General features: G+C 36.4%; 1 protein-coding gene across 3 annotated transcripts in view; it reads left to right on the top strand.

The window, feature by feature from the left end:
* Positions 1 to 25,469, top strand: part of CERT1 (ceramide transporter 1) — a 131,425-nt gene extending 105,956 nt beyond the window's left edge. For 2 of the 3 annotated variants that reach the window (XM_005890090.3, XM_070377230.1), the window contains 9 exons: positions 4,293 to 4,385; positions 4,884 to 4,961; positions 11,241 to 11,336; positions 13,571 to 13,703; positions 14,520 to 14,590; positions 17,521 to 17,649; positions 18,633 to 18,762; positions 19,999 to 20,135; positions 22,401 to 25,469. In XM_005890090.3, coding sequence (XP_005890152.2) covers positions 4,293 to 4,385; positions 4,884 to 4,961; positions 11,241 to 11,336; positions 13,571 to 13,703; positions 14,520 to 14,590; positions 17,521 to 17,649; positions 18,633 to 18,762; positions 19,999 to 20,126 — 858 coding nt within the window. In that variant the 3' untranslated portion in view covers positions 20,127 to 20,135; positions 22,401 to 25,469. The remainder of the gene's footprint in view (positions 1 to 4,292; positions 4,386 to 4,883; positions 4,962 to 11,240; positions 11,337 to 13,570; positions 13,704 to 14,519; positions 14,591 to 17,520; positions 17,650 to 18,632; positions 18,763 to 19,998; positions 20,136 to 22,400) is intronic. The other variant, XM_005890091.2, reaches the window with a different exon arrangement.
* The last annotated feature ends 375 nt before the right edge of the window (positions 25,470 to 25,844 follow it).

Genomic DNA, 25,844 nt, shown 5'->3' with positions numbered 1-25,844 from the left:
CCAGCTATTTCACTCTCCTCTTTCACTTTCATCAAGAGGCTCTTTAGTTCTTCACTTTCTGCCGTAAGGGTGGTGTCATCTGCATATCTGAGATTATTGATATTTCTCTCAGCCAATTTTATTATAATTCTATTATCATTATCCAATTTTATTATCATTCTATTAATAACAAAACATATATTTGCTCTGAGTTAAAACAGTCTCTTTGAATTTCTCTTCATCACCAAATACTATATGAATTTGAAAGGAAGATGACCAAGAATTTATTTTTCTTCTATGTTAGTACCATTCAGTTTTTATTGTTAACTCATTTATTGCTTTCACTACCTTCACCATAATTACTTCCTCACTTTTAACTTTGCTTAGTGTTTTTTTTTTTTTTTTTAATTTTAAATTTTATTTTATTTTTAAACTTTACATGCTTAGTGTTTTATCATCATTAAATTCACAGCAATTATACCAAGCCCTTCTGGGAAATTGAAGGGAAGTATTTCTTAAATCCTTCAACTCAGTTTCAAGATTAATTTGGGTCTTCACCTTCTTTAGAGGCTTCCCTGTGACTCAGATGGTAAAGAATATGCCTGCAGTGCAGGAGACCCAGGTTCAATCCCCAGGTTGGGAAAATCCCCTGGAGAAGGGAGTGGCTACCCATTCCAGTACTCTTGTCTGGAGAATTCCATGGATGGAGGAGCCTGGTGAGCTACAGTACATGGGGTCCCTAAGAGTCAGACACTTTTGAGCAACTAGCACTTTCTTTCACTTTTTCACTTTACCTTAATTCTGCAACAGTGCAGTTACCATGTTTTACCACTAGATGGTACCATATATTACCACTAGGTTCCTAACATTGTACAGGAGGCTGTGATGAAAACCATCCCCAAGAAAAAGAAATGCAAAAAGGAAAAATAGTTGTCTGAGGAGGCCTTACAAATAGCTGAGAAAAGAAGAGACACAAAACGCAAAGGAGAAAAGGAAAGATATATCCATCTGAATGCAGAGTTCCAAAGAATAGCAAGGAGAGATAAGAAAGCCTTCCTAAGTGACTGGTGCAAAGAAATAGAGGAAAACAATAGATTGGGAATGACTAGAGATCTCTTCAAGAAAGTTAGAGATAACCAAGGGAACATTTCATGCAAGGATGGGCACAATAAAGGACAGAAATGGTATGGACCTAACAGAAGCAGAAGGTATTAAGAAGAGGTGGCAAAAATACACAGAACTATACAAAAAACATCTCTATCACCCAGATAACCATGATGGTGTGATCACTCACCTAGAACCAGACATCCTGGAATGCTAATTCAAGTGGGTCTTAGGAAGCATTACTACAAACAAGGCTAGTGGAAGTGATGGAATTCCAGTTGAGCTATTTCAAATCCTAAAAGATGATGCTGTGAAAGTGCTACACTCAATATGCCAGCAAGTTTGGAAAACTCAGCAGTGGCCACAGGACTGGAAAAGGTCCGTTTTCATTCCAATCCCAAAGAAAGGCAATGCCAAAGAATGCTCAAACTACCGCACAATTGCACTCATCTCACATGCTAGGAAAGTAATGGTCAAAATTATCCAAGCCAGGCTTCAAGAGTATGTGAACTGAGAACTTCCAGATGTTCAAGCTGGATTTAGAAAAGGCAGAGGAACAGGAGATCAAATTGCCAACATCCGTTTGATCATAGAAAAAGCAAGAGAGTTCCAGAAAAACATCTACTTCTGCTTCACTGACTACGCTAAAACCTTTGACTGTGTGAATCACAGCAAACTGGAAAATTCTTCAAGGGATGGGTTTACCAGACCACCTTACCTGCCTCCTAAAAAATCTGTATGCAGGTCAAGAAGCAACACTTAGGACTAGACATGAAACAACGGACTGATTCCAAATCGGGAAAGGAGTACGTCAAGGCTGTGTATTGTCACCCTGCTTATTTAACTTATATGCAGAGTACATCATGAGAAACGCTGGGCTGGAGGAAGCACAAGCTGGAATCAAGATTGCCGGGAGAAATATCAGTAACCTTAGGTATGCAGATGACACCACCCTTGTGATGGAAAGGAAAGAGGAACTAAACAGCCTCTTGATGAAAGTGAAAGAGGAGAGTGAAAAAGCTGGCTTAAAACTCAACATTCAGAAAACTAAGATCATGATATCTGGTCACATCATTTCATGGCAAATAGATGGGGAACCAATGGAAACAGTGACAGACTTTCTTTTCTTGGGCTCCAAAATCACTGCAGATGGTGACTGCAGCCATGAAATTAAAGACACTTACTCCTTGGAAGAAAAGTTATGACCAACCTAGATAGCATATTAAAAAGCAGAGACATTGCTTTGCCAGCAAGGTCTGTCTAATCAAAGCTGTGGTTTATCCAGAAGTCATGTACAGATGTGAGAGTTGAACCATAAAGAAAGCTGAGTGCTGAAGAACTGATGCTTTTGAGCTGTGGTGTTGAAGAAGACTCTTGTGAGTCCCTTGGACTGCAAGGAGATCCAACCAGTCCATCCTAAAGGAAATCAGTCCTGAATGTTCATTGGAAGGACTGATGCTGAAGCTGAAACTCCAATACTTTGGCTACCTGAAGGCAGGAGGAGAAGGGAATGACAGAGGATGGGATGGTTGGATGGCATCACCGACTCAATGGACATGAATTTGAGCCAGCTCTGGCAGTCGGTGATGGACTGGGAGGCCTGGTGTGCTGCCGTCCATGGGATTGCAAAGAGCCAGATATGACTAACTGAACTGAACTGAACTTAACCACTAGATGGTACTTATGCTTGAATTTTAGTTATTCTCAAGACTATAAGCATCTTAGAAATAAGTCATGTGTGTCAGTTGTATATCCTAAATTAACTTGCATAAAAAATTGGCTTGTTTATTCCTTTTGATTTTAAAGGCAGTGAAGGCTATTATGCTGTCACCTGCAGATGGGCACTTGCCACCTGCCTCTATATGGATTAAATCACAGGTGCTGCTGCAACTGCTGTCCTTCAGCACTCCCTAAACAGAGTACAGGTTGGAGAGGAGGAATGAGGCACTCCGTGCTCTGGGGAAATTGGCAGAATAGGCCTTCAGATAGATATCTTTAGGACGTGATTTTATGAGCCCAGTTCACTGAATTCCTTCATGGTGATTTCTGCTACTGGTGACTAGCTGACATATGCAAAAATGCATTTGATTACATATACTCCCCCTTCACCAAAATCATAAATATGCTGACCTTCCCTCACTGCCTCTATGGAGCAGTGTCTCAGAGCTATCTGCCATGCTCCTTCCTAGGCTGTGGTCCTCATTTTCCCCAAGTGAAACTTGGCTCACAGCTCTCATGTTGTGCATCGTTTTTAAGTTGATAGTGCCCATTTACTGATCTGTCTACCCAAGGTAAGTCATCTGCAACAGTGGCTGTTTGCTTTTCATGTTCATTTTATAGATCTCATTTCCCGTTTTTTAACATGCAGAACTCTAAAACTTCCAGTTCCTAAGTGAGTTCTCATTTTGGGTGCCAAAAATGTAGCATCTGAAATAGCATCCTTGTATTTGGGTGCTTTTTTTTTTGGTGTTTAGGTTTTTTTTGGTTAGTTTTTTCCCCTTCACTGTGTTTTTCCTTTTGTTTTAATCTGGGTTATTTGGGGAAGAGTTTTGAACTTTTCAAGAGATCAAGACAAGTTAGTCTTGAGTTTTGCCACTAACTATGTAGCTCAACACGTATTGCCTAAATCCTCTGGGCCTTGGTTTTCTAATCTTTGAAACAAGTGCTTGGACAGGATGATTCAGATCATCCCTTCTGGCTTAAAATGCTCCTCTACTGAATATCAGTATGGTGGTTGAGTTGGAATTGAAGAGAATCAATGAAAACTTCTTTAGCCTTTGAAAAAAGAAATATTCAAGGGGCTATCCATATCCTTGGTCTAAGGTTAGTATCTTTGGAATCTGAAAGAAAATCAGGATACATCAAGTGTCAAGATTTGGCAAGACTTGTGTCTTTAGAAGTAGCTTCATAATTCAAATATTTATAAATACTAGATTGAGGGCAGGAGGAGAAGGGGACGACAGAGGATGAGATGGCTGGATGGCATCACTGACTCAATAGACGTGAGTCTGAGTGAACTCCGGGAGTTGGTGATGGACAGGGAGACCTGGCGTGCTGCGATTCATGGGGTGGCAAAGAGTCGGACACACTGAATGAGCGACTGAACTGACTGAACTGAAACTGTTAAGTAATTAAATGTTACACTGTCCACTCTTAAGTTGCAAAATACACTTTGTAACCTTCCTATTTAAAATTATGTGCTTTCTTAGTCGCAGAGTGAAAAGGTCAGGTTACATTGGTCTACTTCAATGCCATCTGGAGATGCCTTTTCTTCTGTGGGGACTCATAGATTTGTCCAAAAGGTAAGCTAATGCCAGAGTTTACTGAAAGTATATGCTGTATTCTTCACTGTTACATAAGTTTTCTTCATTTTTCTGAATTTAAGTAATGAGATTTTTTTGTTTGGTGTTACATGTTTTCTTCCATAGACATCCTCCAAAAACTGTTAGAAATCTTCTTCTGACTGTAATGTTCTTCCGTTTTTATTCAAGGGAAAAGAAGGGTGGGGATAGGGAATGGCTTGTCCAAAACAGTTAACCAGAGACGTGGCCAGCAATATTAAAGCTTTTTTCTCTGGGGTTAAGTGATACCATTTTGTATTTTTGGCAGCCTGCATTCTTTATAGAAGGATTTTGGAGCATTACACATAATAGGTGCATGAAGTCAGCCCTCGCTGCTGAGCCTGTTTCATATAGTGCTTTGTTCTCTCTTTCTTTATCTTGTGTTTGGAAGTTGGTACTGAATGCTCTGTTGCGCCTTTGTTCTGATTACTTGGTTTTTTCTTTGTCTGTCTCTGGTAGCCCTATAGTCGCTCTTCCTCCATGTCTCCCACTGATCTAGTCAGTGCCTCTGACGATGTTCACAGATTCAGCTCCCAGGTACTGTATGAATGCATAGAGTGGACTTGAGTCTGTCTGTGCTATATTTCAGCCTGCTTTCCCAGTTCCTAGAAGTCTTTTGGTTGGGCCACTTGTTTTGGTTTGAATTTTAAATAGTAACATCAAGCATTAAACAAGCCTTCCTTATCTGCTAAATAGTTTCTCTGTCAGGCATGCATGTGCCCTTTGTATCCTCTGTTGTTGAATAGCTTGGAATTTCACCATATAGGAGGTACTCCTGAAAGATTTCAAATTGAACTGAAGCGAGTAGAAGGTATCTGGTTTTTAACTATGCTGTGATATCTGTTTCTTCAGACAGCATTCAGCAACTTTTGTGGACATGGTCTATAGGATATGTTATAGCATCAAAGTGGGTTTCAAGTCTCACTTCCAATATAATTTAAAATATCTCATAATATATTCAACAGGGAAATAACTTTTAAAATAAAATTTGTCTCATTACCATTGTAAGTTTTGTTGAACTGGTTGTATTTTCCTTAGGTAAATTACCCTTGGAAATGAGTATTCCTGTCCATATGATAAATCTATGGAAATTGATTTTAAATTATTTAGTATCAGCATCATTTAAGAATTTAGGATAGGGATTTGGATGCGTGCCGTCTCTGCCCTCATAATAAAATCAAAAGTACCAACAGAAGGATATTTTTGCATCAGCATTAGGTTAAAAAAATTTTTTTAATCTTTACATACTTGCCATTCAACCTTGTATTTTTATGGTGATGGCATTTTGTTTGTGATATGTCATCATATGTTAAGAACCTGAACTCTACTCAAAATGACCACGTTTAAATCTGGTTTCCTACATAATATTTGACAGCTTTTCTAACTCCTCTGTGCTTTGCTTCTGTCATCTAGCTAGGACTGTGTTAGAGCTGGAACCTAGCATGTAGGAAGTGCTCAATAAATGAGCTTTTATCATTGTCATATTATTTCTTTGAGCTAATCAAAATTATCTGAATTATTTTTTTCTCTCAGTTTTCCAGTAAATGATTTTTAAAAATCAGTTTAAACCAGGTGTATGAATAAAATTTACATTAGTTTTCAACTATGTAATAAAAAAGAAAATTGTTTATGACTCAGATTTCTTTTCTGACTTTTGTAGCTTTTTTCTCGAACATTTTTGGGAAAGAGATATATCAGTTTCTCATCAGAAATTACCCTTAGCCAGATTTATTACAGTATTTCTCACCTCCGGCTAATTCATTTATGCATGCTTTTAAAATAGTGACTTTTATTTTACAATAAATGAGTGACCAAACTGGATAATACCGGGAGACTGGTTTATTTGCTAAGCTTCACCTTGCATTGAAATAATAAAATAACAGACTCTTTAAAAGACATCATTACTGGTCACTATTTTCTTTTAAAATATAGAAATATACAGGCTATAAATTAAAGAAAATGTAATGAGAGCAAGAAAAGAATTTGAACTGTCTATAGGTGCCTAAGAATTAGGGCTTCAGAACCCAAATCTGGACCTTAGTTATAGAGTATATAAAACATTTCGGATACAAGTGAAATGTCGAGGAGCAGGTGCCCAGATTTTTACAAAACTTCCAAATGTAGCTTACTTCTTCACCTAATTTCTTGTATAACTCAGTTGAGAAAAATCTTTCTAGTATTTTTTCCTGATGTACAATGCTCATGATTGATCTGGTTTTGTTTTTAAAGCTTTTGATTATTCTGCTCTTTTATATGCCCGAAGGGGAAATTAAGAGCAATAGCATTGAGGTCTCTAAGTATTTACTGTCTTGCTAACGTATTTGTTGTCATTAGCAGACTTGGCAGTTAACTATTGATTAATTTGGCTATGCCATCTACATACAAATACTGGCTCATGATCACTTTGTTCTTGTTGATATATAATGGTCATAGTCCTGCTTAAAGAGGATAATTAAAGGTAAAACTGAGATTGCCCCTGAAAATAACTTCAAATAAAATATATGACTCTCTTAGGAAATTGGGCTTCCCTGGTAGCTCAGCTGGTAAAGAATCTGCCTGAAGGAGTGCATGGCAACCCACTCCAGTACTCTTGCCTGGAGAATCCCCATGGACAGGAGCCTAGCAGGCTACAGTCCATAGGGTCACAAAGAGTTGGACATGCCTGAACGACTAAGCACAGCACTAGGAAATTAGTAGTAACACATGAATCTTTTGGACAGGTGTTGGAAATGAAGTAGCTCTAAATGAAAGGATATAGAAAGTAGGAAAGAATTACATTCCCAAATGGATTTTTTTGGCCACATTTATTTTCATAACACAGTTACCATGTAAAGGTGGCAACTCACAGACCAAAGGAAAATAAAAAGCATCCTTAGTTGGAAAGAAAAGAGAGAAAATCAAAGGGTGGGTAGTACATCTACAGGTTAATGTATGATGAGAATTACCATTGCCAAAAAAAAGTCTATGTAAAGCTTTTGCCCACTTTCGTCCTTAGTAACTTTACTGTTGTGGTAATTCTCTATTTCACCCCTCCCTTTTTTATTATATAAAATAAAATCGCTAATTACTTTTATGCTGATAAGTGCTAATTTAGCTGAACTAGAACATAGTCTAAAATAATAGATCACTATTAATATTTTTATACATATCCTTTTTTCATATATATGTATATTAAGTAAAATTACATACTTCAGTAATAGTTTTTTCCTACCAATGTAGATAATTCTATATATACTGTTTTGTATAAAAACTAGCATTTTTTGTTTTGTTTTATTTTTAAACACCTGTAATTGGACCCATCTTCCCATCAGTAAATATAGGTCTAGATCTCCTTGTCTGTTGTATGAATATGCATGTTAGATTTACCACCTAATATTGAACATTTATTTTCAGTTAGTCTCTATTATTTAATAAATAGTGCTACCTAGGCCTCCCTGTATATACACCTTCTTTGTATATACATCTTGGTACATTTATCCACTTATTTTCTTAGAATATATTTCTAGAAGAAGTTTTAGGACAGAGGCCATGCACACGCCTAAGCTTTTTTATTCTTATTGCCAGACTGTCCATTAGAGGAGTTGAACTAGCTACACTCCCGGGTCAGTTTTGTTTTCCTCTCCTGACACTGAATATTATAATTTAGTTAATATTTGCCAATGTGATAGACTAGAAGTGTTATTTTTGCTCGTTGACTATTTGCATTTTTCAGTGAATTGACTATTCATATCCTTGACCATTTTTCTTTTGGGTTAACAGTATACTGTTAATTTGTTATTAATAAATTACTGTGTCCAGCAGATCCCTTTATGACCCTGTAACAGTAAGCTTAGTTGTATTCCTTTCACATAGATAAGAAAAAGAGGTTCAAACTCTGTTTGAGCCCTTCTGAGACTTCTGTTCATTACACTTTTGTTGTGCCATCAAAGGACAATTTTCTTTAGAGCTAGCCTTCTAAAATGGCATACTGAGTGATTGAAATGTGAAGTGAAAGAAAAGGTAAGAATTGGAGTGCCATCACCTCCAAATGTGTTTTATCTCCAGTCTTTTCATAGTTCATTTGCTATGAAGATGCTGTTTATGTCAGCTTACCATTTTCAACTCAAGGTGCAAAAAACCAAGGACACAATTCCTGAAATTACGCTTAGGCTAAAATTCACCCTTCTTGTTTTTAAGGGTGAATTTAACATTATTTTCTAGTATATCAGATTCTGAACCTGATAAGGTAGAAATTTGGGCAAATGTTTATTCATGTCATCCAATTAATGGTCCCTAGCATTACACTTATTTTTGATATAGAGTTGTAACTGGAAACAGTAAATGGAGCATCTTTATATCTGAAATATGAGTGTGGTCACAAAGGCCCAAGCCACTGCCCCTGTAGTAACATTGCTACTGCATATTTTAAGATAAAATTTATACAGTGAGATTTTACTGGTGTCACCTTTCTTTGTAACCTTACTATTATTACTTCAAGGAATATACCGTAATGGATAAAGATTCCTTGGTGAGGCTTTGAAGACATGGCTAATATAGTAATTCGGTACTTTATTAGTTTTGTTAATTTCCTAGGAGCACAGCTGTGAATACATCCTGTTTGTTTCTCTGTTGGATGTTTTCAAGCCCTCTTAAGGAAGTAAATGAGGACAAAAGACTGAAAACTTTTCCATAGATGCAGTGGTAGCTATAATAGGAATTCTGTTGCTTCATCTATCTAGCAAGACGATGTTAAATGCATTTACCGTACACTGTTTCAAACTTAAGTTACTTCCTATCAGTTTATATTTGTGGAATCTGGTTTCTTTTGCATCAAAAGACAAATCAAAAACAGCTTCTCATTTTTCAGACATTTGAAATAACTAATTTAGGAATACTCTCCCAAATAGAAACACAATTACCTGCATATTTTTTCAACAAAAGAGCTAAATGGCACTAAAGTTCTTTTAAACAGAACTCTCTTTGTTTTTTTAGCAGAATAAAATCCTTAACATTCTTCTTAAACAAATAATCCATTTAAAGTAGGGCCTCTTTGGGAGAAATATTTCTTTCTACCTCTAATCTCATGATAAATATAGGTGTTCTTAACTCCTAGTAGCCTACAGAAAAAGTATGTACATACCCGGATCTAAAGATTTCTAAGATCTTGAAATCTAAAAGTGATTAAAAATAATCTCCCAGTGTGGCCGCAGACTAATGCCTTAGGCCAGGCTGCTGTGGAGGCTCTATTTGTGCATGCTAACTGGGACTTGCTTTGTTCTTCCTCTAATAAGATACCTTTGGTGTGTAGTATTTGTAACTTGGAATTCTACATTAGTCATCCTGAACCTCTCAAAGCAGATTTCAGAATTTTAGAGACACAAAGATTTTATTCCCAGTCAGCCTTTGAAGTTATGTTTTCTAATTAAGGCTTTATAAAATTATAGATGGACTAGTAGTCATGTTTTAAATTTTCTTCCAGTTCTCTAACTCAACACCCTTCACGTTAAAGATTATGGATAAAGAAATAAGTTACTATGTAACATTTATTTAGTACAAACATAGATTGTAGAATTTCAGCCTACACACTATTACCAAAAACTTTTCTGATGATCATTGCCAATTAAAGAGACATTTTTAGTCATAACTACTTTCAGTAATTATGAAGCCAAAAATGCCTTCTGAAATCCAGGAAACTTGGTATACACATCACAATAACATATTGATAACATCCTTATATAAATGTAGAAAAATGATATCTTCAAAGTGACTAATTTTAAGAGCTCTGCTCCCAAATCATTAATGTATTTAATTCAAAATACATGTAAACCTGGTTCTTATGTTTCCCTAATGAATGTAATAGACTTTATGTACAACAAGTTGTTAAACTTAGGAATAAATCTTAAAATTGAAGCTTAATATACATATTTTTCAATTCTTTTCTGCCTTCTTTTAATATTCTATAAAACAAAATTATGAGTAAAAGTTAAGAAAATAGGACTTAGAAACTGTTTGTGTAGATGGAAAAGGTGCCAGTTCCTTCAGAAACAATCTGTTTATCACTTCATTTCTGTTTATAAACATGTTTCATACTAGGAGGGTTTCCAGAGAACACTTAAATGAGATCTTACCAATGAATCTGATTGAGGATTCTGGGAGGAAGAACTATTTGACTCTATTTATAAAAGATGTGTCAGGATAATTTGATAGTTAAAAGCAGAGGTTGCAATTTAAATTTAGTAAAAGAAATTTAGTTAGAAATTTAGAAAGAATGTAGAATAATGAAATGGAATCAGATATATGGAGAAGTTGGTTATTTTTTTAAGTTGGCTTATATTCATGATAAAAGAGGAATTGAATAAAATAACAAAAATTTTCTTTTTGTAGAGAAATCTTGACACACAAACAAGCTTTCTTTCTGTGTAGTATTTAACTACAGAAACACTGGACTAGATGGTCTCTTTGTGCCCCTTTTACGCTTAATGTTCCATGATTTTATGCTTTAAGACGACGTCTCTGTAAGAATACATATTGTAGGAAAGGAAGGAGTAGTTCTTTCTTCCAGAAAACACATATTTTGGTCACTTGATGGACATTAGGCCAGTGTTAAGTAGAGTGAAGCACCTTCTTTCCCCACATTTCTCCTTCCTGTCATTAACCTGGATATGATATCTGGAATGTGGACTAAAACTCTTCAACACTGTATAAAACCTACTAACCTTTGTGCATTTGGTTGCTTACCTTTCTAAAAACATCATTTCTGAACTGAAATAACTGAATACCATTCTGTTTTAGAGATTATTGGACGTGGATTCTTACAGTTCTGTTTTTCTTTTTAAGGTTGAAGAGATGGTGCAGAACCACATGACCTATTCATTGCAGGATGTAGGTGGCGACGCCAACTGGCAGTTGGTTGTAGAAGAAGGGGAGATGAAGGTAATTCCCTGCAGGCTAATTGCAGCCCCTTGCAGTCATACTGTATTATTATTATTGATCTAAGTAAGATAGCACTTACAGTTTTCCTTTAAGTAAACTATTACGTATGATTGAAGAAGCTCTAAATACTGAGAAATAAAATGTCTCTTTGCTTTCTTGATTTAGCTTTTACATAATTTTTTATGATCATAGTATAAATCTGTACACAGATTTTTCTGTTTTACCTTGGCCTTGGAGAAAATGGGTTTTGATATGAACAGGTCACAATTAGCTAATGACTCTCTGGATATTTCTCTCTTTAAATATACTGAATGTTGTGCCCAGGTGTTAACTTTTTTCCCTTTTTGGTCTGTACCTCACTTCTTGTTCTTTCTCTCACTGCTTCTTTTTTTGGACATTGATTAGCTAATCTTGCCCATATCCCTAAGCGTAAGAGAGTAAGAGCAAGGGACAAGAGATTGAGTGTTCAGTTGAAAACCAACAACATTATCATTGAATTTTGGATTACTTTATGCCCAAGGCACAATGCTAAAGATAAAGAGATATTTAATAAGACTCCCTCCAAGCTGAAACTTTGGTTGGAAGGAGGATATTGATATTTAAAAGATGCAATTATTTAGCTCTACCAGATAATATTGAATGAAAAGTACAGGTGAATAGTGGAGAAAAATTGAAAGGGATCTCAGATTTGAGACAGATTGTTTTACATCAAGGACTATGATGAGAAATGGAAACAAGGTTATCACAAAGGTGAGGCGAGGGCATTTATATTCAGGAGTTTTGTACAGATTTTTGACCAGAATTATTCTCACAAGTGAGATACGTATTAAATGTTGGAATTTACTGTCCTCCTGAATAGGGAACAAATTAAGAAATCAGAAGAGATAAGCAAATGAGAGACCAGGATGTTAGTTATAATTCTGACAATCTGATTTAGAAATAAAGACCAGCTGTCATGAGGTCTTACTAATATGTTACCCCAGAATGAAACATAATATTTCTGACATAACTAGGTAATCACAGGCCTTCCCCCACAAGAGCATGCCCCAAAAGCAGACCAGCATACATCCTGCCCACAGGAGAAGGGGTTCAGCCAAGCCTGCCTGGCCCTCCTTCTGTGTTCACCTTCAGGTGTCCCTGTTTCCCCCCTCCAAGGAGGGGGAAGTGAAAGGCTAGAGAAGCCAGGAGTCTCTGTCTAGGTGGAGGTCCTTCACCTGAAGTGAGTGGTAGAGAAGAAGTGCTCCTGCAACTTTAGAGAGAGTCATTGGGGCTGGTTTATGGGGTTATAAAATAACCCACTAAGCAAAATGTGTTACTGTCTGTAGCAGTGAGCTAGCCATTGTATACAGAGTGACATTTTAGAAGGACTAGGCTCGTAGGGATATGCAACTAGAGACCAAGAAAACTACTTAGGAGATTCAGGTACAAGGTGATGAAAACATACCTAAAAAAGATACACAATAGTAGAAAAGCCAAGTTTTGGATGTCTTATAGATTACTAATAGATTAAAAGCTATGTGAAATGTAAGGGAGGAAATCAAAAGTCTAGAGTTTCCAGTTTTGGTTACTGGAAAAATATCAGTCCCAATAACATAAATAAATATGTAAGGAAAGGTACTTTGGAGAGAAATTAGGTGAAATGCCTAACAGTGTCTGGCTCCATAGGCACTCCATAAATTCAGAGCTGGTTTCCTCTGTGATAACTTGTTTGTTTTTCAAAAGAACTTACTAAAGAGCTGTCTAAAGTACCAAATCCTCTGTAATTTTGAAGTAATTAATTTTGTTCAGGAGTTTATGTATATAGTCTCAGTATTTAAAGCAAGATAGATCTTAAGGCATGCAACCTCAGTATTTAAAAACAAGATATCATTGATCTTTATGCGATGTTAGCGTTCCATCATTAGTTCAACAAATAATTGAGTGCCTTCTGTGTTTCAGATACTGTTCTAGATGCTGGGGATACAGCATTATCCCTAAGGAGATAATGTTTAACCAGCTGTATTTGGCCTTTTTAGCCATGATGAATGGTCTTTGAGAATGTTCAATAAATAATGTCTAATTTAAATTGATGTATTCGTAGCTCTCACTCATTACATATGCATACTTTGGAATTGTAGTTTTAAATATTTTTATGTATTGTCTCTGTTAATAATTTGAAATTTTAATTTTTCTTTTGGCAGAATATTTATGTTCCATAAGTGTTTTTCAAACATATTTTAAAATATATCCTCTAGGTATATAGAAGAGAAGTAGAAGAAAATGGGATTGTTCTGGATCCTTTGAAAGCTACCCATGCAGTTAAAGGCGTTACAGGACACGAGGTCTGCAATTACTTCTGGAATGTTGATGTTCGCAATGATTGGGAAAGTAAGCTGCCATTATTATATTTTGATAGTTTTTAATTTTAAATTGAATACCAAATCTAACCTGGTTTTCTTCGTCTGAGCTGTAGTTTACAAAGTCATAAAAACTCCAGATAGTTAAAAAAACTATCTGGAGAATCATACAGGGGACTGATAGTACCTGAGCTTTTCATTGTACAAAATGCTTCTCAGTGAATTACAGCATTTAATCCACTACAGTCCTGTGTGATAGGTAGGTAATAAAGTAAAATTCAGATAGCCTAAGTGACACGTTAAAGACCACAGAACTAGTTAGTGGAAAAGCCAAGGCTAAAATAAAAGGTTTCTATTTTATCATCTTCTTTTTTTTCTATACTGCTTTGTTTACGTCATAAATTGTAGATTAAGGGGGGCTGTGGGGGGAGTGGTGTCGGTGGAGGGGGGTGTGTTCTCCTCAGGCTTACAAACATAGTCACCTGAACCTTGGTGAACAGCTTATTCAGCTTCAATAAATTAAGGATGATAGGGAGGGAAGGGGTCATGGTGTTAGGGAATAATTTGTGCGCTAGTAATGAAGCCATGATTAGAACTGTGTTCTTGCAGTGGGAGCTGGATACTGGGCCAAAGAAAATGAGGTTTCCTGGTGATTAGATCTCATTGCCACCATCTATAACCCCTAATACTAAATAAATATAAACTCCCTTCCATGTGGATGTAGCCTCAGTAGAACAAGATCCTGTTCATTTTACTATAATGTCCATTCGTAATGTAAGTGAATTAGTCACATACTAGGAAACGGTAATACATTTTTTTGACTACTAACATTTTCTCTTCATTGCAGCAACTATAGAAAACTTTCATGTGGTGGAAACATTAGCTGATAATGCAATCATCATTTATCAAACGCACAAGGTAAATATCTTTTAATCCCAAAAGGATTCCAGCGTAGTTTGAACAGAGACATATAAAATACTCTCTAAAGTAAAATTTGGCAGGAAATTAAGTTGCACAAAAAGATTCAAAGACTTTATTAATCACGAATTTCATGTATTCGAAAAGTAAATCAGATTATTTAAACGTTTCTGCTTTAAAGCAGAAATGGGTGCAGATACAAACCTGAAAAATATCCAAAACATGGTTGAAGAAGGTATATAGTAAGTCTGGAGAAGAAAGTACTCAAATCTATTTAAATGTTTTTCTAGTATCTAGTCTCTAGAGGAAATAAATGAGTAACCAAATATGAATCGGTTTCCTGCAACAGTAATAGAAAATGGAAAGTATGTTATTAGTCTGTGTTAAGACTCAAAAGTGAACATGATCTAAATGGATTATCTGACATAAGGGAAAAATTTCTGAGCATCAGCTATTGAGAGGTTGTTGGTCATGCCCCAGAACACAAAGAAACATTGTCATTTAAATTGGTTTGCTTTCACTTCATTTCTTCCTCTGTTAATCTAAATATTTAAATTAGAGAATATTTCTCTTAACTTATTCTGCTCTATTTCCATTCTTAACATTGCCAAATATTATGTTGAATAAACAATAATAAATTAAAATTTTGGAGAGATCCACCAAAAGCAGTTTAGTACGTTATATAAGAAACATGATGATTCAGTAAGTACTTCATTTTTCTTTTTAAAATAATTTTTAATTGAGTTGAATATTTGATAATATTTTCAGTTTTGTTATGTATTTCTTGAGTTAGTCTTGTTATCTGAGGCATGTAATGTTTAATGACTCTGACTTAGGCTTCATTTACATGACAGCTACTCAAGAAAGGCATAACAAGATTCTGTTTTAACTTACTGATTTAGGGGGTTTAAAGTAGAGTCTGAAATTTATTAGACTTTAAAATATTAGTCGCTCTGTAATTTGCAGTGAAAATAAATGACCAGTCATTTAGAATCGGAGAAGGCAATGGCACCCCACTCCAGTACTCTTGCCTGGGAAATCCCATGGATGGAGGGGCCTGGTAGCCTGCAGTCCATGGGGTTGCTAAGAGTCGGACACGACTGAGCGACTTCACTTTCACTTTTCACTTTCATGTGTTGGAGAAGGAAATGGCAACCCACTCCAGTGTTCTTGCCTGGAGAATCCCAGGGACGGGGGAGCCTGGTGGGCTGCCGTCTATGGGGTCACACAGAGTCGGACACGACTGAAGTGACTTAGCAGCATTTAGAATCAGAAGGCTCTTATTTTCTAAAGATAATTGATCCTGGAAAATGGGCTGCAGAAATTATTTTACTTGTTAAGTAGTAGATGGAGGGGAGGAATCAGATCAGATTAGTCGCTCAGTCGTGTCTGACTCTTTGCGACCCCATGAATCGCAGCACGCCAGGCCTCCCTGTCCATCACCAACTCCCGGAGTTCACCCAGACTCACGTCCATCGAGTCAGCGATGCCATCCAGCCATCTCATCCTCTGTTGTCCCCTTCTCCTCCTGCCCTCAATCCCTCCCAGCATCAGGGTCTTTTCCAATGAATCAACTCTTCGCATGAGGTGGCCAAAGTACTGGAGTTTCAGCTTTAGCATCATTCCTTCCAAAGAAATCCCAGGACTGATCTCCTTCAGAATGGACTGGTTGGATCTCCTTGCAGTCCAAGGGACTCTCAAGAGTCTTCTACAACACCACAGTTCAAAAGCATCAATTCTTCGGCGCTCAGCCTTCTTCACAGTCCAACTCTCACATCCATACATGACCACTGGAAAAACCATAGCCTTGACTAGACGAACCTTTGTTGGCAAAGTAATGTCTCTGCTTTTGAATATGCTATCTTGGTTGGTCATAACTTTCCTTCCAAGGAGTAAGCGTCTTTTAATTTCATGGCTGCAGTCACCATCTGCAGTGATTTGGGAGCCCAGAAAAATAAAGTCTGACACTGTTTCCACTGTTTCCCCATCTATTTCGCGTGAAGTGATGGGACCGGATGCCATGATCTTCGTTTTCTGAATGTTGAGCTTTAAGCCAACTTTTTCACTCTCCCCTTTCACTTTCATCAAGAGGCTTTTGAGTTCCTCTTCACTTTCTGCCATAAAGGTGGTGTCATCTGTATATCTGAGGTTATTGATATTTCTCCCAGCAATATATAGGTCATATTAGGATTATTTCTGGAAAACTAACTACAATTGTAACTTAAAGTGTGTTATATATAAAATACATTACTTTAATAATCTTTAGTTTTAGTTTTCCAGAAATAAAAAATATTGTACACTTAAAAATTAAAGCATTTTATGTTACGTATATGTTACCAAATTTAAAGAGAACTGTAAATAGCAGAATGTTATTCTTTTGGTGTATTCTGCAAAGTCATTAACTCAGTTTTCATAATCAAATCCTTTGGTGTGGGTGCTTTCCATTTAAAATCTGACAGATATTACCTTCTACTAAAACATTTTACTAGTCTTACATTTGTTTCTTTGTTAGTTCCATATTAAATGTAAATAAAAAGTAGTTCAAAGTTTTAGGACTTCCCTTGACAGTCCAGTGGTTAAAACTCCGCTCTTCCACTGAAGGGGGTGCAGGTTCGATCCCTCGTTGATGAACTAAGATGCTGCATGCTGTGTGAAAGGGAAAGGTGCTCAGTCGTGGCCGACTCTCTGCGACCCCATGGACTATACAGTCCATGGGATTCTCCAGGCCAGAATACTGGAGTAGGTAGCCTTTCCCTTCTTCAGGGGGTCTTCCCAACCCAGGGATCCAACCCAGGCCTCCCGCATTGCAGCCGGATTCTTTACCAACTGAGCTACCAGGGAAGCCCAAGAAAACTGGAGTGGGTGGTGCAGCCAAAAAGAAAACGAAAAACGGAGTTCAGACTTTCAAAATATTTGTACTTCTTCCACAGAGAGTGTGGCCAGCTTCTCAGCGGGATGTCTTATATCTGTCTGCCATTCGAAAGATACCAGCTTTGAATGAAAATGACCCGGAGACTTGGATAGTTTGTAATTTTTCTGTAGATCACAGCAGTGCTCCTGTAAGTACAGTGTATAAACATGTTATAATTGTATACTATGAAGTTAAATATACAACACAGCACAGGGCAAAATTGATCAGCACACACCACACATAAAGATTTGATAATGCTTCTTAAATTTTTATTAAAGTTGACTTCTTAGAAGAGTACAGCTAGTAGTGTTACCTGAGAGCAACAGTCATGCCATGAACATCCCAGCAGGACTGTTTTCCTTTCCTCTTGAGGGTCGATGATGCAGCTGGATGGGTCACTAGGTAGGCTACTTCTCATAGTTACCTCAAGCCATGATCAACTGCAGGCAAAGCCTCTGTGGTTTCTATCTCGTTTTAGCTACTTTTACTACTTAGGAGGAGGGGAAACGTTCCTGATGTCAAATCAGCTTGGCATCTATTCTTTTTTTTTTTTCAAGAGACAGTTTAATGTCTGCACACAGTTTCCTGTGTAATACAGCATCACACCATGCAGGGCATTTACTCTTATTGTGTACATTCAGAAATGTTTGAAACACTTCTTAAGGCTGTAAAACAGAACATAGAAAAATGAACAGGAGTATATTCAGTACTTACGAAAAGTGATATGATAAAGAATATAGAGTACTACTTTCCTTTCCAATACTCCAAAAGATGTATTAATATATATACTTTTTTTCTTTAATAAGTAACATCACAAATGATCACATCTTCACATGCTTGGAGTATTATTTATATTCAATGCAAGACTATTACCATCTTTCATACACAAATTTTTTTTCTAGCTTTGTGACAATGCAACCTTTAATCCATTCAAGTAAATTCAACCCCACACCCCACAGTTGCTGTCCCCCAGCATTCAGACATTGGTATGTGTCCTTTATTGGTGTATATAAGATTTTGTTGGAGATGATGAGTTATAGTTTTGGTGAACTTAATGTAGAATTAGACCAGAAGAGGTTACAAAATACTGGATATCTACTACACTGGTGGTGGTATTTTTTCTTTTGGCAGCTAAACAATCGATGTGTCCGTGCCAAAATAAACGTTGCTATGATTTGTCAGACCTTGGTGAGCCCCCCAGAGGGAAACCAGGAGATTAGCAGGGACAACATTCTATGCAAGATTACATACGTGGCCAATGGTATGTATTTTGTTTTTGGTGTTTGGTCATATGGATGTTTTTATTATGATCTACATGATAACTGACAGTTTGGACAAATACCATTTACCAATGTCATTTTAGTTTTTATCCATTAGATTTAGTAATTTTTAATTTGGAAAGATATATATCAAAATTATTGGGACTCTTTCAAAATATACATGTCTGAATAATTACTGTATCAGAATTTCTGAAGCTGGGGCTGGAAAGGTAAATTTGTAAACTTCATCTTTAGATCACTATTACATGTACAGTTGTAAGAACCATTGTATTAGATACATGTCTTATAGAATATTTGTGTAATTAGGAATATAAGCAACAGTGAGAAAAGAAATAAACACTTCTTTTTTACCCAAATTTTCAAAGACCATTTAGTGACTTAGAAAGATGTTTATAACTTAAAGTTAAGTGGGGTGAGAAAAAGCATATAAAATACCATTTCAGTAAATGTTAAAAGAAGAAAATATGTACATATGAAAAGTTGAAATGCTAATACTGACTTGTTGCTTGATTGTTGGATTACTGGAAATTATTGTTTTCTTCTTTTTTACTTTATAATTTTGGGTTTTTGTAAAATATAGTTGATGTAAAATATTATGCTAGTTTCAGGTGAATAGTTCTTTTTCTTATTGTCAGACTTTTTAGTTTTCTAAATCTTTGTTCCCTTGTCCTTTAGTAGCTGCTAGTCGCAAAAAGTCGGGCATGACTGAAGCAACTTAGCAGCAGCAGTGATATATTTATTTCACACTGGCCTAGGGCTGGACAACCCTGTTCATCACTTTTAATGGTTCCTCATTCCACCCATTTCCTACCTGCAGTAAACTAGAGTCCCTCTAATCAAATGTTCAAACCTTCTTTATACAGAACCATCATTGCTGGTATGTTTACAGAGACAGTTATGCCTGAGCAAGTTACTATTTGATTATAATAGAGTTTAATGAATAAATCTGCCTTTAGTAAGCTGAAGTGCTGCTTGTACTAGTATTTGCATATAGTTCAGGAAACCAAGAACATTTTAGAACAGTAATAAATGCTTTCTAGTTTGTTATCTGTTCTCATCTGGTGGTTGGTACAGTACTAAGGACTGAGTGGTCAAGACTTTTTAAGAGGTGCTGTTTTATTGTGAGGAATATTTTTTTAAAGCAGAAGAACAAAATGAGTGCTTTACACATGTTTGGGGAACTACCTTAACAGTTTGCATTTTCCTTTGTCTCACAGTAAACCCTGGAGGATGGGCCCCAGCCTCAGTGTTACGGGCAGTGGCAAAGCGAGAATATCCAAAGTTTCTAAAGCGTTTTACTTCTTACGTACAAGAAAAAACTGCAGGAAAACCTATTTTGTTCTAGTATTAACAGGTACTGGAAAATGTATTTTATCCTTTTTTTAAACTTTATTTGATTAACATGGCTCTTGCAGACATAATAAGTAAGTACAATTTCCCTTATTTTTCCCTTCCCAGAAAATAGTTTTAGGTTTTTGTATATTCTTCCAGGCTTATATGTATGTACTGACATATATCTTTGATTTTTTTCCCCAAAGTATTGTCTTGCAGCTTGCTTTTTCTATTTAATATATCTTGACTATTAGTACATAGAAAGATATATAAAACTATATCATTCTTTTAACATCTGTTGTATAAATGTTGTAAAATTTATTAAGCACTGGCCCATGTTAATGTCTGGCTGGTTCCATATTTTTATTGTCAAATGATGCTGCACTGAATATCTTTGTGCTAGGCACTGAAATCTTTTTTTTTTTTTTTTTAATAAGTGGTATGTTAACATGGTTCAGAAGTCAAAAGTTTGAAAAGATGCACAGTAAAATTTATCCCCTATCTCCTAATCACCCAGTTTTGCACCACTGCCGCATACCCCACATACCAAAGTGTATAGCTGCTACTGGTAGTTTTTTGTGTTTTTCCAGAAGTGTTTTATTTTCACTTCAATAAGCCAATACAAGTATATTCCTGCCGTACATACACCTTTACTGTTACTGGTAAAAGGCTGCATACTGTAAGTGGATTCTGCATCTTGCTTTTCTTACGCTTTATCTTGAAGGTCTTTCCACATTGGTGCAGAGCTGCTTTATTCTTTTTTTTATGGCTGTGTAGAATCCCATTGTATGGATGCACATAAATTTATCTAACCAGTTCTCCACTTGCAGATGTTAAAGTTGCTTCTAGCTTTTGCTGGAGCAAACAGTATTGCAGTCATACCCATGTGTCATTTAGTTTGTGAATAAATTACTAGCCGTGGCACTGCTGGCACTTCAGAGGTCTTGTGCATTTGTAATTCAGGTAGTGCCCTCTGTAGACGTTGTATTAATTTACCATCTCACCAGCACTAACATGTCGGGAGTACTATTTCTCTGACACTCACACAATGTAGGAAATAAACCTTTCTGATTTTTTCCAACTCGATAGGTGAGAAATATTCTCCCAGTGCAATTTAAATTATAGTCCTCTTGGGAGTTCCCTGCTGGCCTAGTGGTTAGGATTCTAGGCTCTCACTGCCCTGGCCCAGGTTCAGCCCCTGGTCCGGGAACTGAGCTTCCACAAGCCACGTGGCAAGGCCAAAAAAAAATTATAGTCCTCTTGTTACACATGAGTTCTAGCATCTTTTCATCCAGTTGAGAACTACTTCTATAATTACGTCTGATTTCTGATTCTGTTTATATTGTGTTACTTCTGTTTTAAAATAGGCTTAATTTACTTTCAGACACCAACACAGGGATTATTGTATTGAAGTCCCAGATATGTAGCTTTTCCCAGGAAAATAGGTTACATGAAAATGTTAAACAGGTACTGGTCTTCTCTGAATGGTTAGTGTTTGGGACAAAGTCTGACCTTTGAAGGACTCTCTTAAAGCATAAGTGTACTATCTAAAGGCACTATTTTTAGAATATCTTATACAGTGTATGTGTGTGTGTAAAGACAGAACTGGACTCTTTGAGTCCAGATTGAGCTTCTTTCTGACAGAAAATCAGATTTTCATTTACCTACATTAAATCTTCATTTACCTAAAGTAACAGTTTGTTTCATAATAATTTTGGGAGATGTATGTGTGAACTGGATCCTAGCATTGAAACCTTAGGAAAGCTACCATTATTACTTTGATGATGGAGAAATAGTAACTTTCAATAGTGTCCATAAAGAGTTAGTGAGGCCCAAAGATATTTAAAACTTAGAACTCTTAAACTCATTTGACAAGGTATCTCTTAAGATAAGGCAGGCCTCTTTCCCATAGCCTAAGTAAATTCTTGATACTGTCTAGCACAGTTTGTATTGAACACTAAGACAAAGGAAGTTCCAGTCTGTGAGGTGCAGATCCAGAGACCTCTGCTTGATTCCCTTTTCACTTCCTGTAGCACATTGTCTGTCTTCATTTTTTCTAGCCTTCACAAGATTTCTTATGCCTTCTTTTCTCATGATACGTTTCAAATAGGTAAAGTTAATAATTTTATATTCCTTAAGGTGAAAAATCTGTAAAATGTAAAACTTCAGTAGAGATTCTGTGCATGCCATGGATTCAGAAGGAAGGAGAAGTCTGTTCTGGTAGTCCCACAGGTGTCAGTGGTCATAATAGTACTGAATGTTTTACTTGTTATTTTCTTTTCTACAGTGACTGAAGCAAGGCTGTGTGACATTCCATGTTGGAGGAAAAAAATTAAAAAACAAAATTGAATGCTCTAAGCTGGAACATAGGATCTATAGCCTTGTATGTGGCCCAACACCTTGGCCTTGTGTTAAAAAATGAAGAAATACCGCAATAGCAAAGCTGAACATCTTAACACTAGCTGTCTTCTGCTAGATCTCCTTGCTCAGCATATAACTATAAATACATGTAAAATTACATGTATATGGCTATATTTTTATTTGCTTGCTCCTAAAAGAGAGAAAAAAAAAATCAACTTTGAATCACAACTAGGAATTGATGCTTTAATTTTTGGAAACTTTTTCAGAATTTTTAATTTTCTGTGGTTCGGCCTGAGACCCTCAGTTGTTATCAGGCTCCGTGCGCAGAAGAGAAGCACACAAGTTGGACGCACGTGGGCACGCGCTTTCTGTGCGCCAGGTGCCTGGATGGGGTTCTGTTTTTAGGCCCACAGTCAAGTCTGTGTCTGGAATTTTTTGACTTTTTTGCTTTGTATAATCATAGAATTCGTTGCTGCTGATTTCTATAATAATTCATGTTGTTATGTACAGTGTCTCTTAATAACTGAGGGCTGTCAATAACGTGTGATTTCGCCTTTTCTATAGTCTTACTCCCATGAAGAACCTTGGTTCTGATGGAGAAAGAGTGAAAAGCTTTATTTTTTCTCCAGATACCTTTATATTTCTATTGTATTTTTAGTTGTGTACTGTGTGCTACAGATTTTTTTCAGTTTATTACAAACACAATTTGGTAATTCCTGAATTGGTTCTGTCTGCCTCCAAACAGAAACACCTGTACAACCTTACTAGGTATAAACTACTTTCTGGTAAAACGGTCAGAATAAAATGATGTCATGTTTTCCTGACACACGTGAGAGGGCATACGGTATTGTTCCAGCAAATCTCACTGTTTGGCATTTGATCCAGTATTTCTAGTATTCAGTAACGTATGTTTTTTCATTCTAATTTGGGTTGGTTTAAAAGCTATGTTACAAGATAGGCATAGAAAATGTGGGTGTCACTCCTGTTTGCCTCTTGATCAGAAACTTTAGCAGGGCAGAAAAGAAGTCCGAGTGATTCGAACTGAAATTCTTTCTTTAGTTGCTGTAAGAAGTTAAATGTAAAATACCTTTTTTAGTTTTAGGCCTCCCTCTTTGAAAACCTTGACACATGGAGTTGAGGCAGGGAATGGAACTCACTGAAGTGGAAATGACTGCCCACTTCAGAACCTTCATTTTGTTTATACACAAGTGTGCTTACACAAATCAGAGGCATTTTGTAGATGCTTTGCTGACTTGTTCATCTCTATAGAAACACAGAAACCAGACCCATTTTGTAAAGCAGAAAGTCATGTCATGTGGAACATGTCCTGTATATATTTCATACATGGTAATGGAGTCTTAATGATAAATGCAAGGTGATAACTTAATGATGGGATTAGTCTGATCACTTAATATACACAATCCTGGAAGTTAATTACTTGCATCAAATATAGTGGTATTTATTATTCTGTACAGAGAGAAAAATACATATAAAGCATATGCTCACATTACATGCACGCAGATTTCATGCTCCATAAATCTTTTCTATTTTTTAATTTACCTTTCTCTAAATGATGTGCATGGAATATGCCTTATTACAGAAAAATGCCGTTCATAATTTGACTATGTGGAGAAGTGCCTATATGGTGGTAGTGCTAGTTAAGGCAAATAAAACAAATTATCTTATCAGTTTACTACATCACCGTTAACATTTTTTATCATGATGTTTAAGAAAGAAAAATTTATACCTCAAATGTGTATTTTATTTTACAATCAGTTCTGCAGTTGGGATGGGAGGGTTGGGGAGGGAAGGGTTATTCACCATAGCCACTGATGGGAATCTTCTAAAATATTCTATATGCCCACTATAAATGTTTCTCTGTTTGCCATTTCTGATAACTATCATGACTAAATTGGATAGCTTTATTTTACAAAGGTATGGACAGTTTACAGAGCAGTGTCTAAATCTTCACTAGTTGCATTTGCACTAAATGTTAATGATATACTTTTGCAATTTATTCTGTAAATAAAATGATTAAACTAAAAATATTTGTATTAAAGAAAAGAAAAAGATACATTTTATCCTCAGATAATTGCACTGGAACTTCACTAGGGTTAATCCTGCCCAACCAGATTTAGAAAATGAGTTAGGGAATACGAAGGATGTTTAAAAGAAATCAAAATTTGGAGCTGTACTAGCCCTTTAGACAACATTCAGACCCTCTAGAATTATTTCCGTATGGCTAATTCCAACATGCTGAATATACATGATATTTTCTTTTCTACAGTTATTTCCTACTTCTCTTCCCCAAGCCAAAAAAAAAAAGAAAAGATTTAACTCTTTCCTACTCAGTTGCTCTTTTGTGCTGTGATAGAAGCATGAACAGGACTGGCGATGAGGGGTTTTGTCCCTGAGTCCCCACTGTACAGTTCAGGAGAGCACACTGTTCCACTTGCAATTCAGGAGTCCTGATTTTGAGGTGGAGGGTATGTCACAGCAGCTCTTGATTTGGGTTCGCCACAGGGGGAGCCAGACCAAGGAGGGCGGTGACTGGGAGGGATGTCAGAATACAAAAGAAGGAAAAGGAGGAATGAGGTTCCCATTTCTTCAGTTTCATCAACTAATTTGTACTCCTCTACAACATCAGTGTCCATTGCTATTGAGAAAATTTTAGTTGGGCTGAGCTGGTTCTCTTGTGAAATTGTGCTTGTTATCTTTAAACTTATTAGTTGTTGTCCAGTTAAACACTTTTCACCAGTATTCATCCAGAAGTTGTACAGACTGTATTTCGATTATTGTCATTGTTCATCTACAAACTCAAAACATAATCATTTTACGTACCTTGGGAGTGTGTAGAGTGTAACTATTCTAAATAGCTTTATGATCCTGATGATGTTTTTAAAAAAATAATAAAGTTGGATCTTCCATGTTACAATCACAAAATTAAAACCAGTATTTAAAAGTGGAAAAGTATTAAAATATTATGACAAATGTGCTTGCTTGGTTGTTTTTTTTAACCCCCAGGTACGGACCTACATAATTCTACATAATTCTCTGTTAGTTAAGAGCTTGAAATACTCCAGTTTAATGGTCTTCAAACTATAGGTTGTAACCCCAGTTGGGCATCAAGGAAACTGCTGAGTTGTTACCTAAAAAAAAATTTAACAGCATGGAATAGACCCAAATACATAGGAGGTTAAGGTAAATCTTTTTTGAATCTTTTCACATATATATGTGTATGTGTGTATATGTATGTACTATATATACACACATATACATGTGTGTATGTATATATGGTCGCTCAGTCATGTCCAACTCTTTGCGACCCCGTGGACTTCAGCACGCCAGACCTCCCCGTCCATCTCCAACT

The sequence above is a fragment of the Bos mutus genome, chromosome 10 (genome assembly GCF_027580195.1).
Source record: "Bos mutus isolate GX-2022 chromosome 10, NWIPB_WYAK_1.1, whole genome shotgun sequence".
Taxonomy (NCBI): Eukaryota; Metazoa; Chordata; class Mammalia; order Artiodactyla; family Bovidae; genus Bos; species Bos mutus.
The sequence above is the reverse complement of the archived record's forward strand: the minus strand, read 5'-3'. Positions and strand labels throughout refer to the sequence as shown.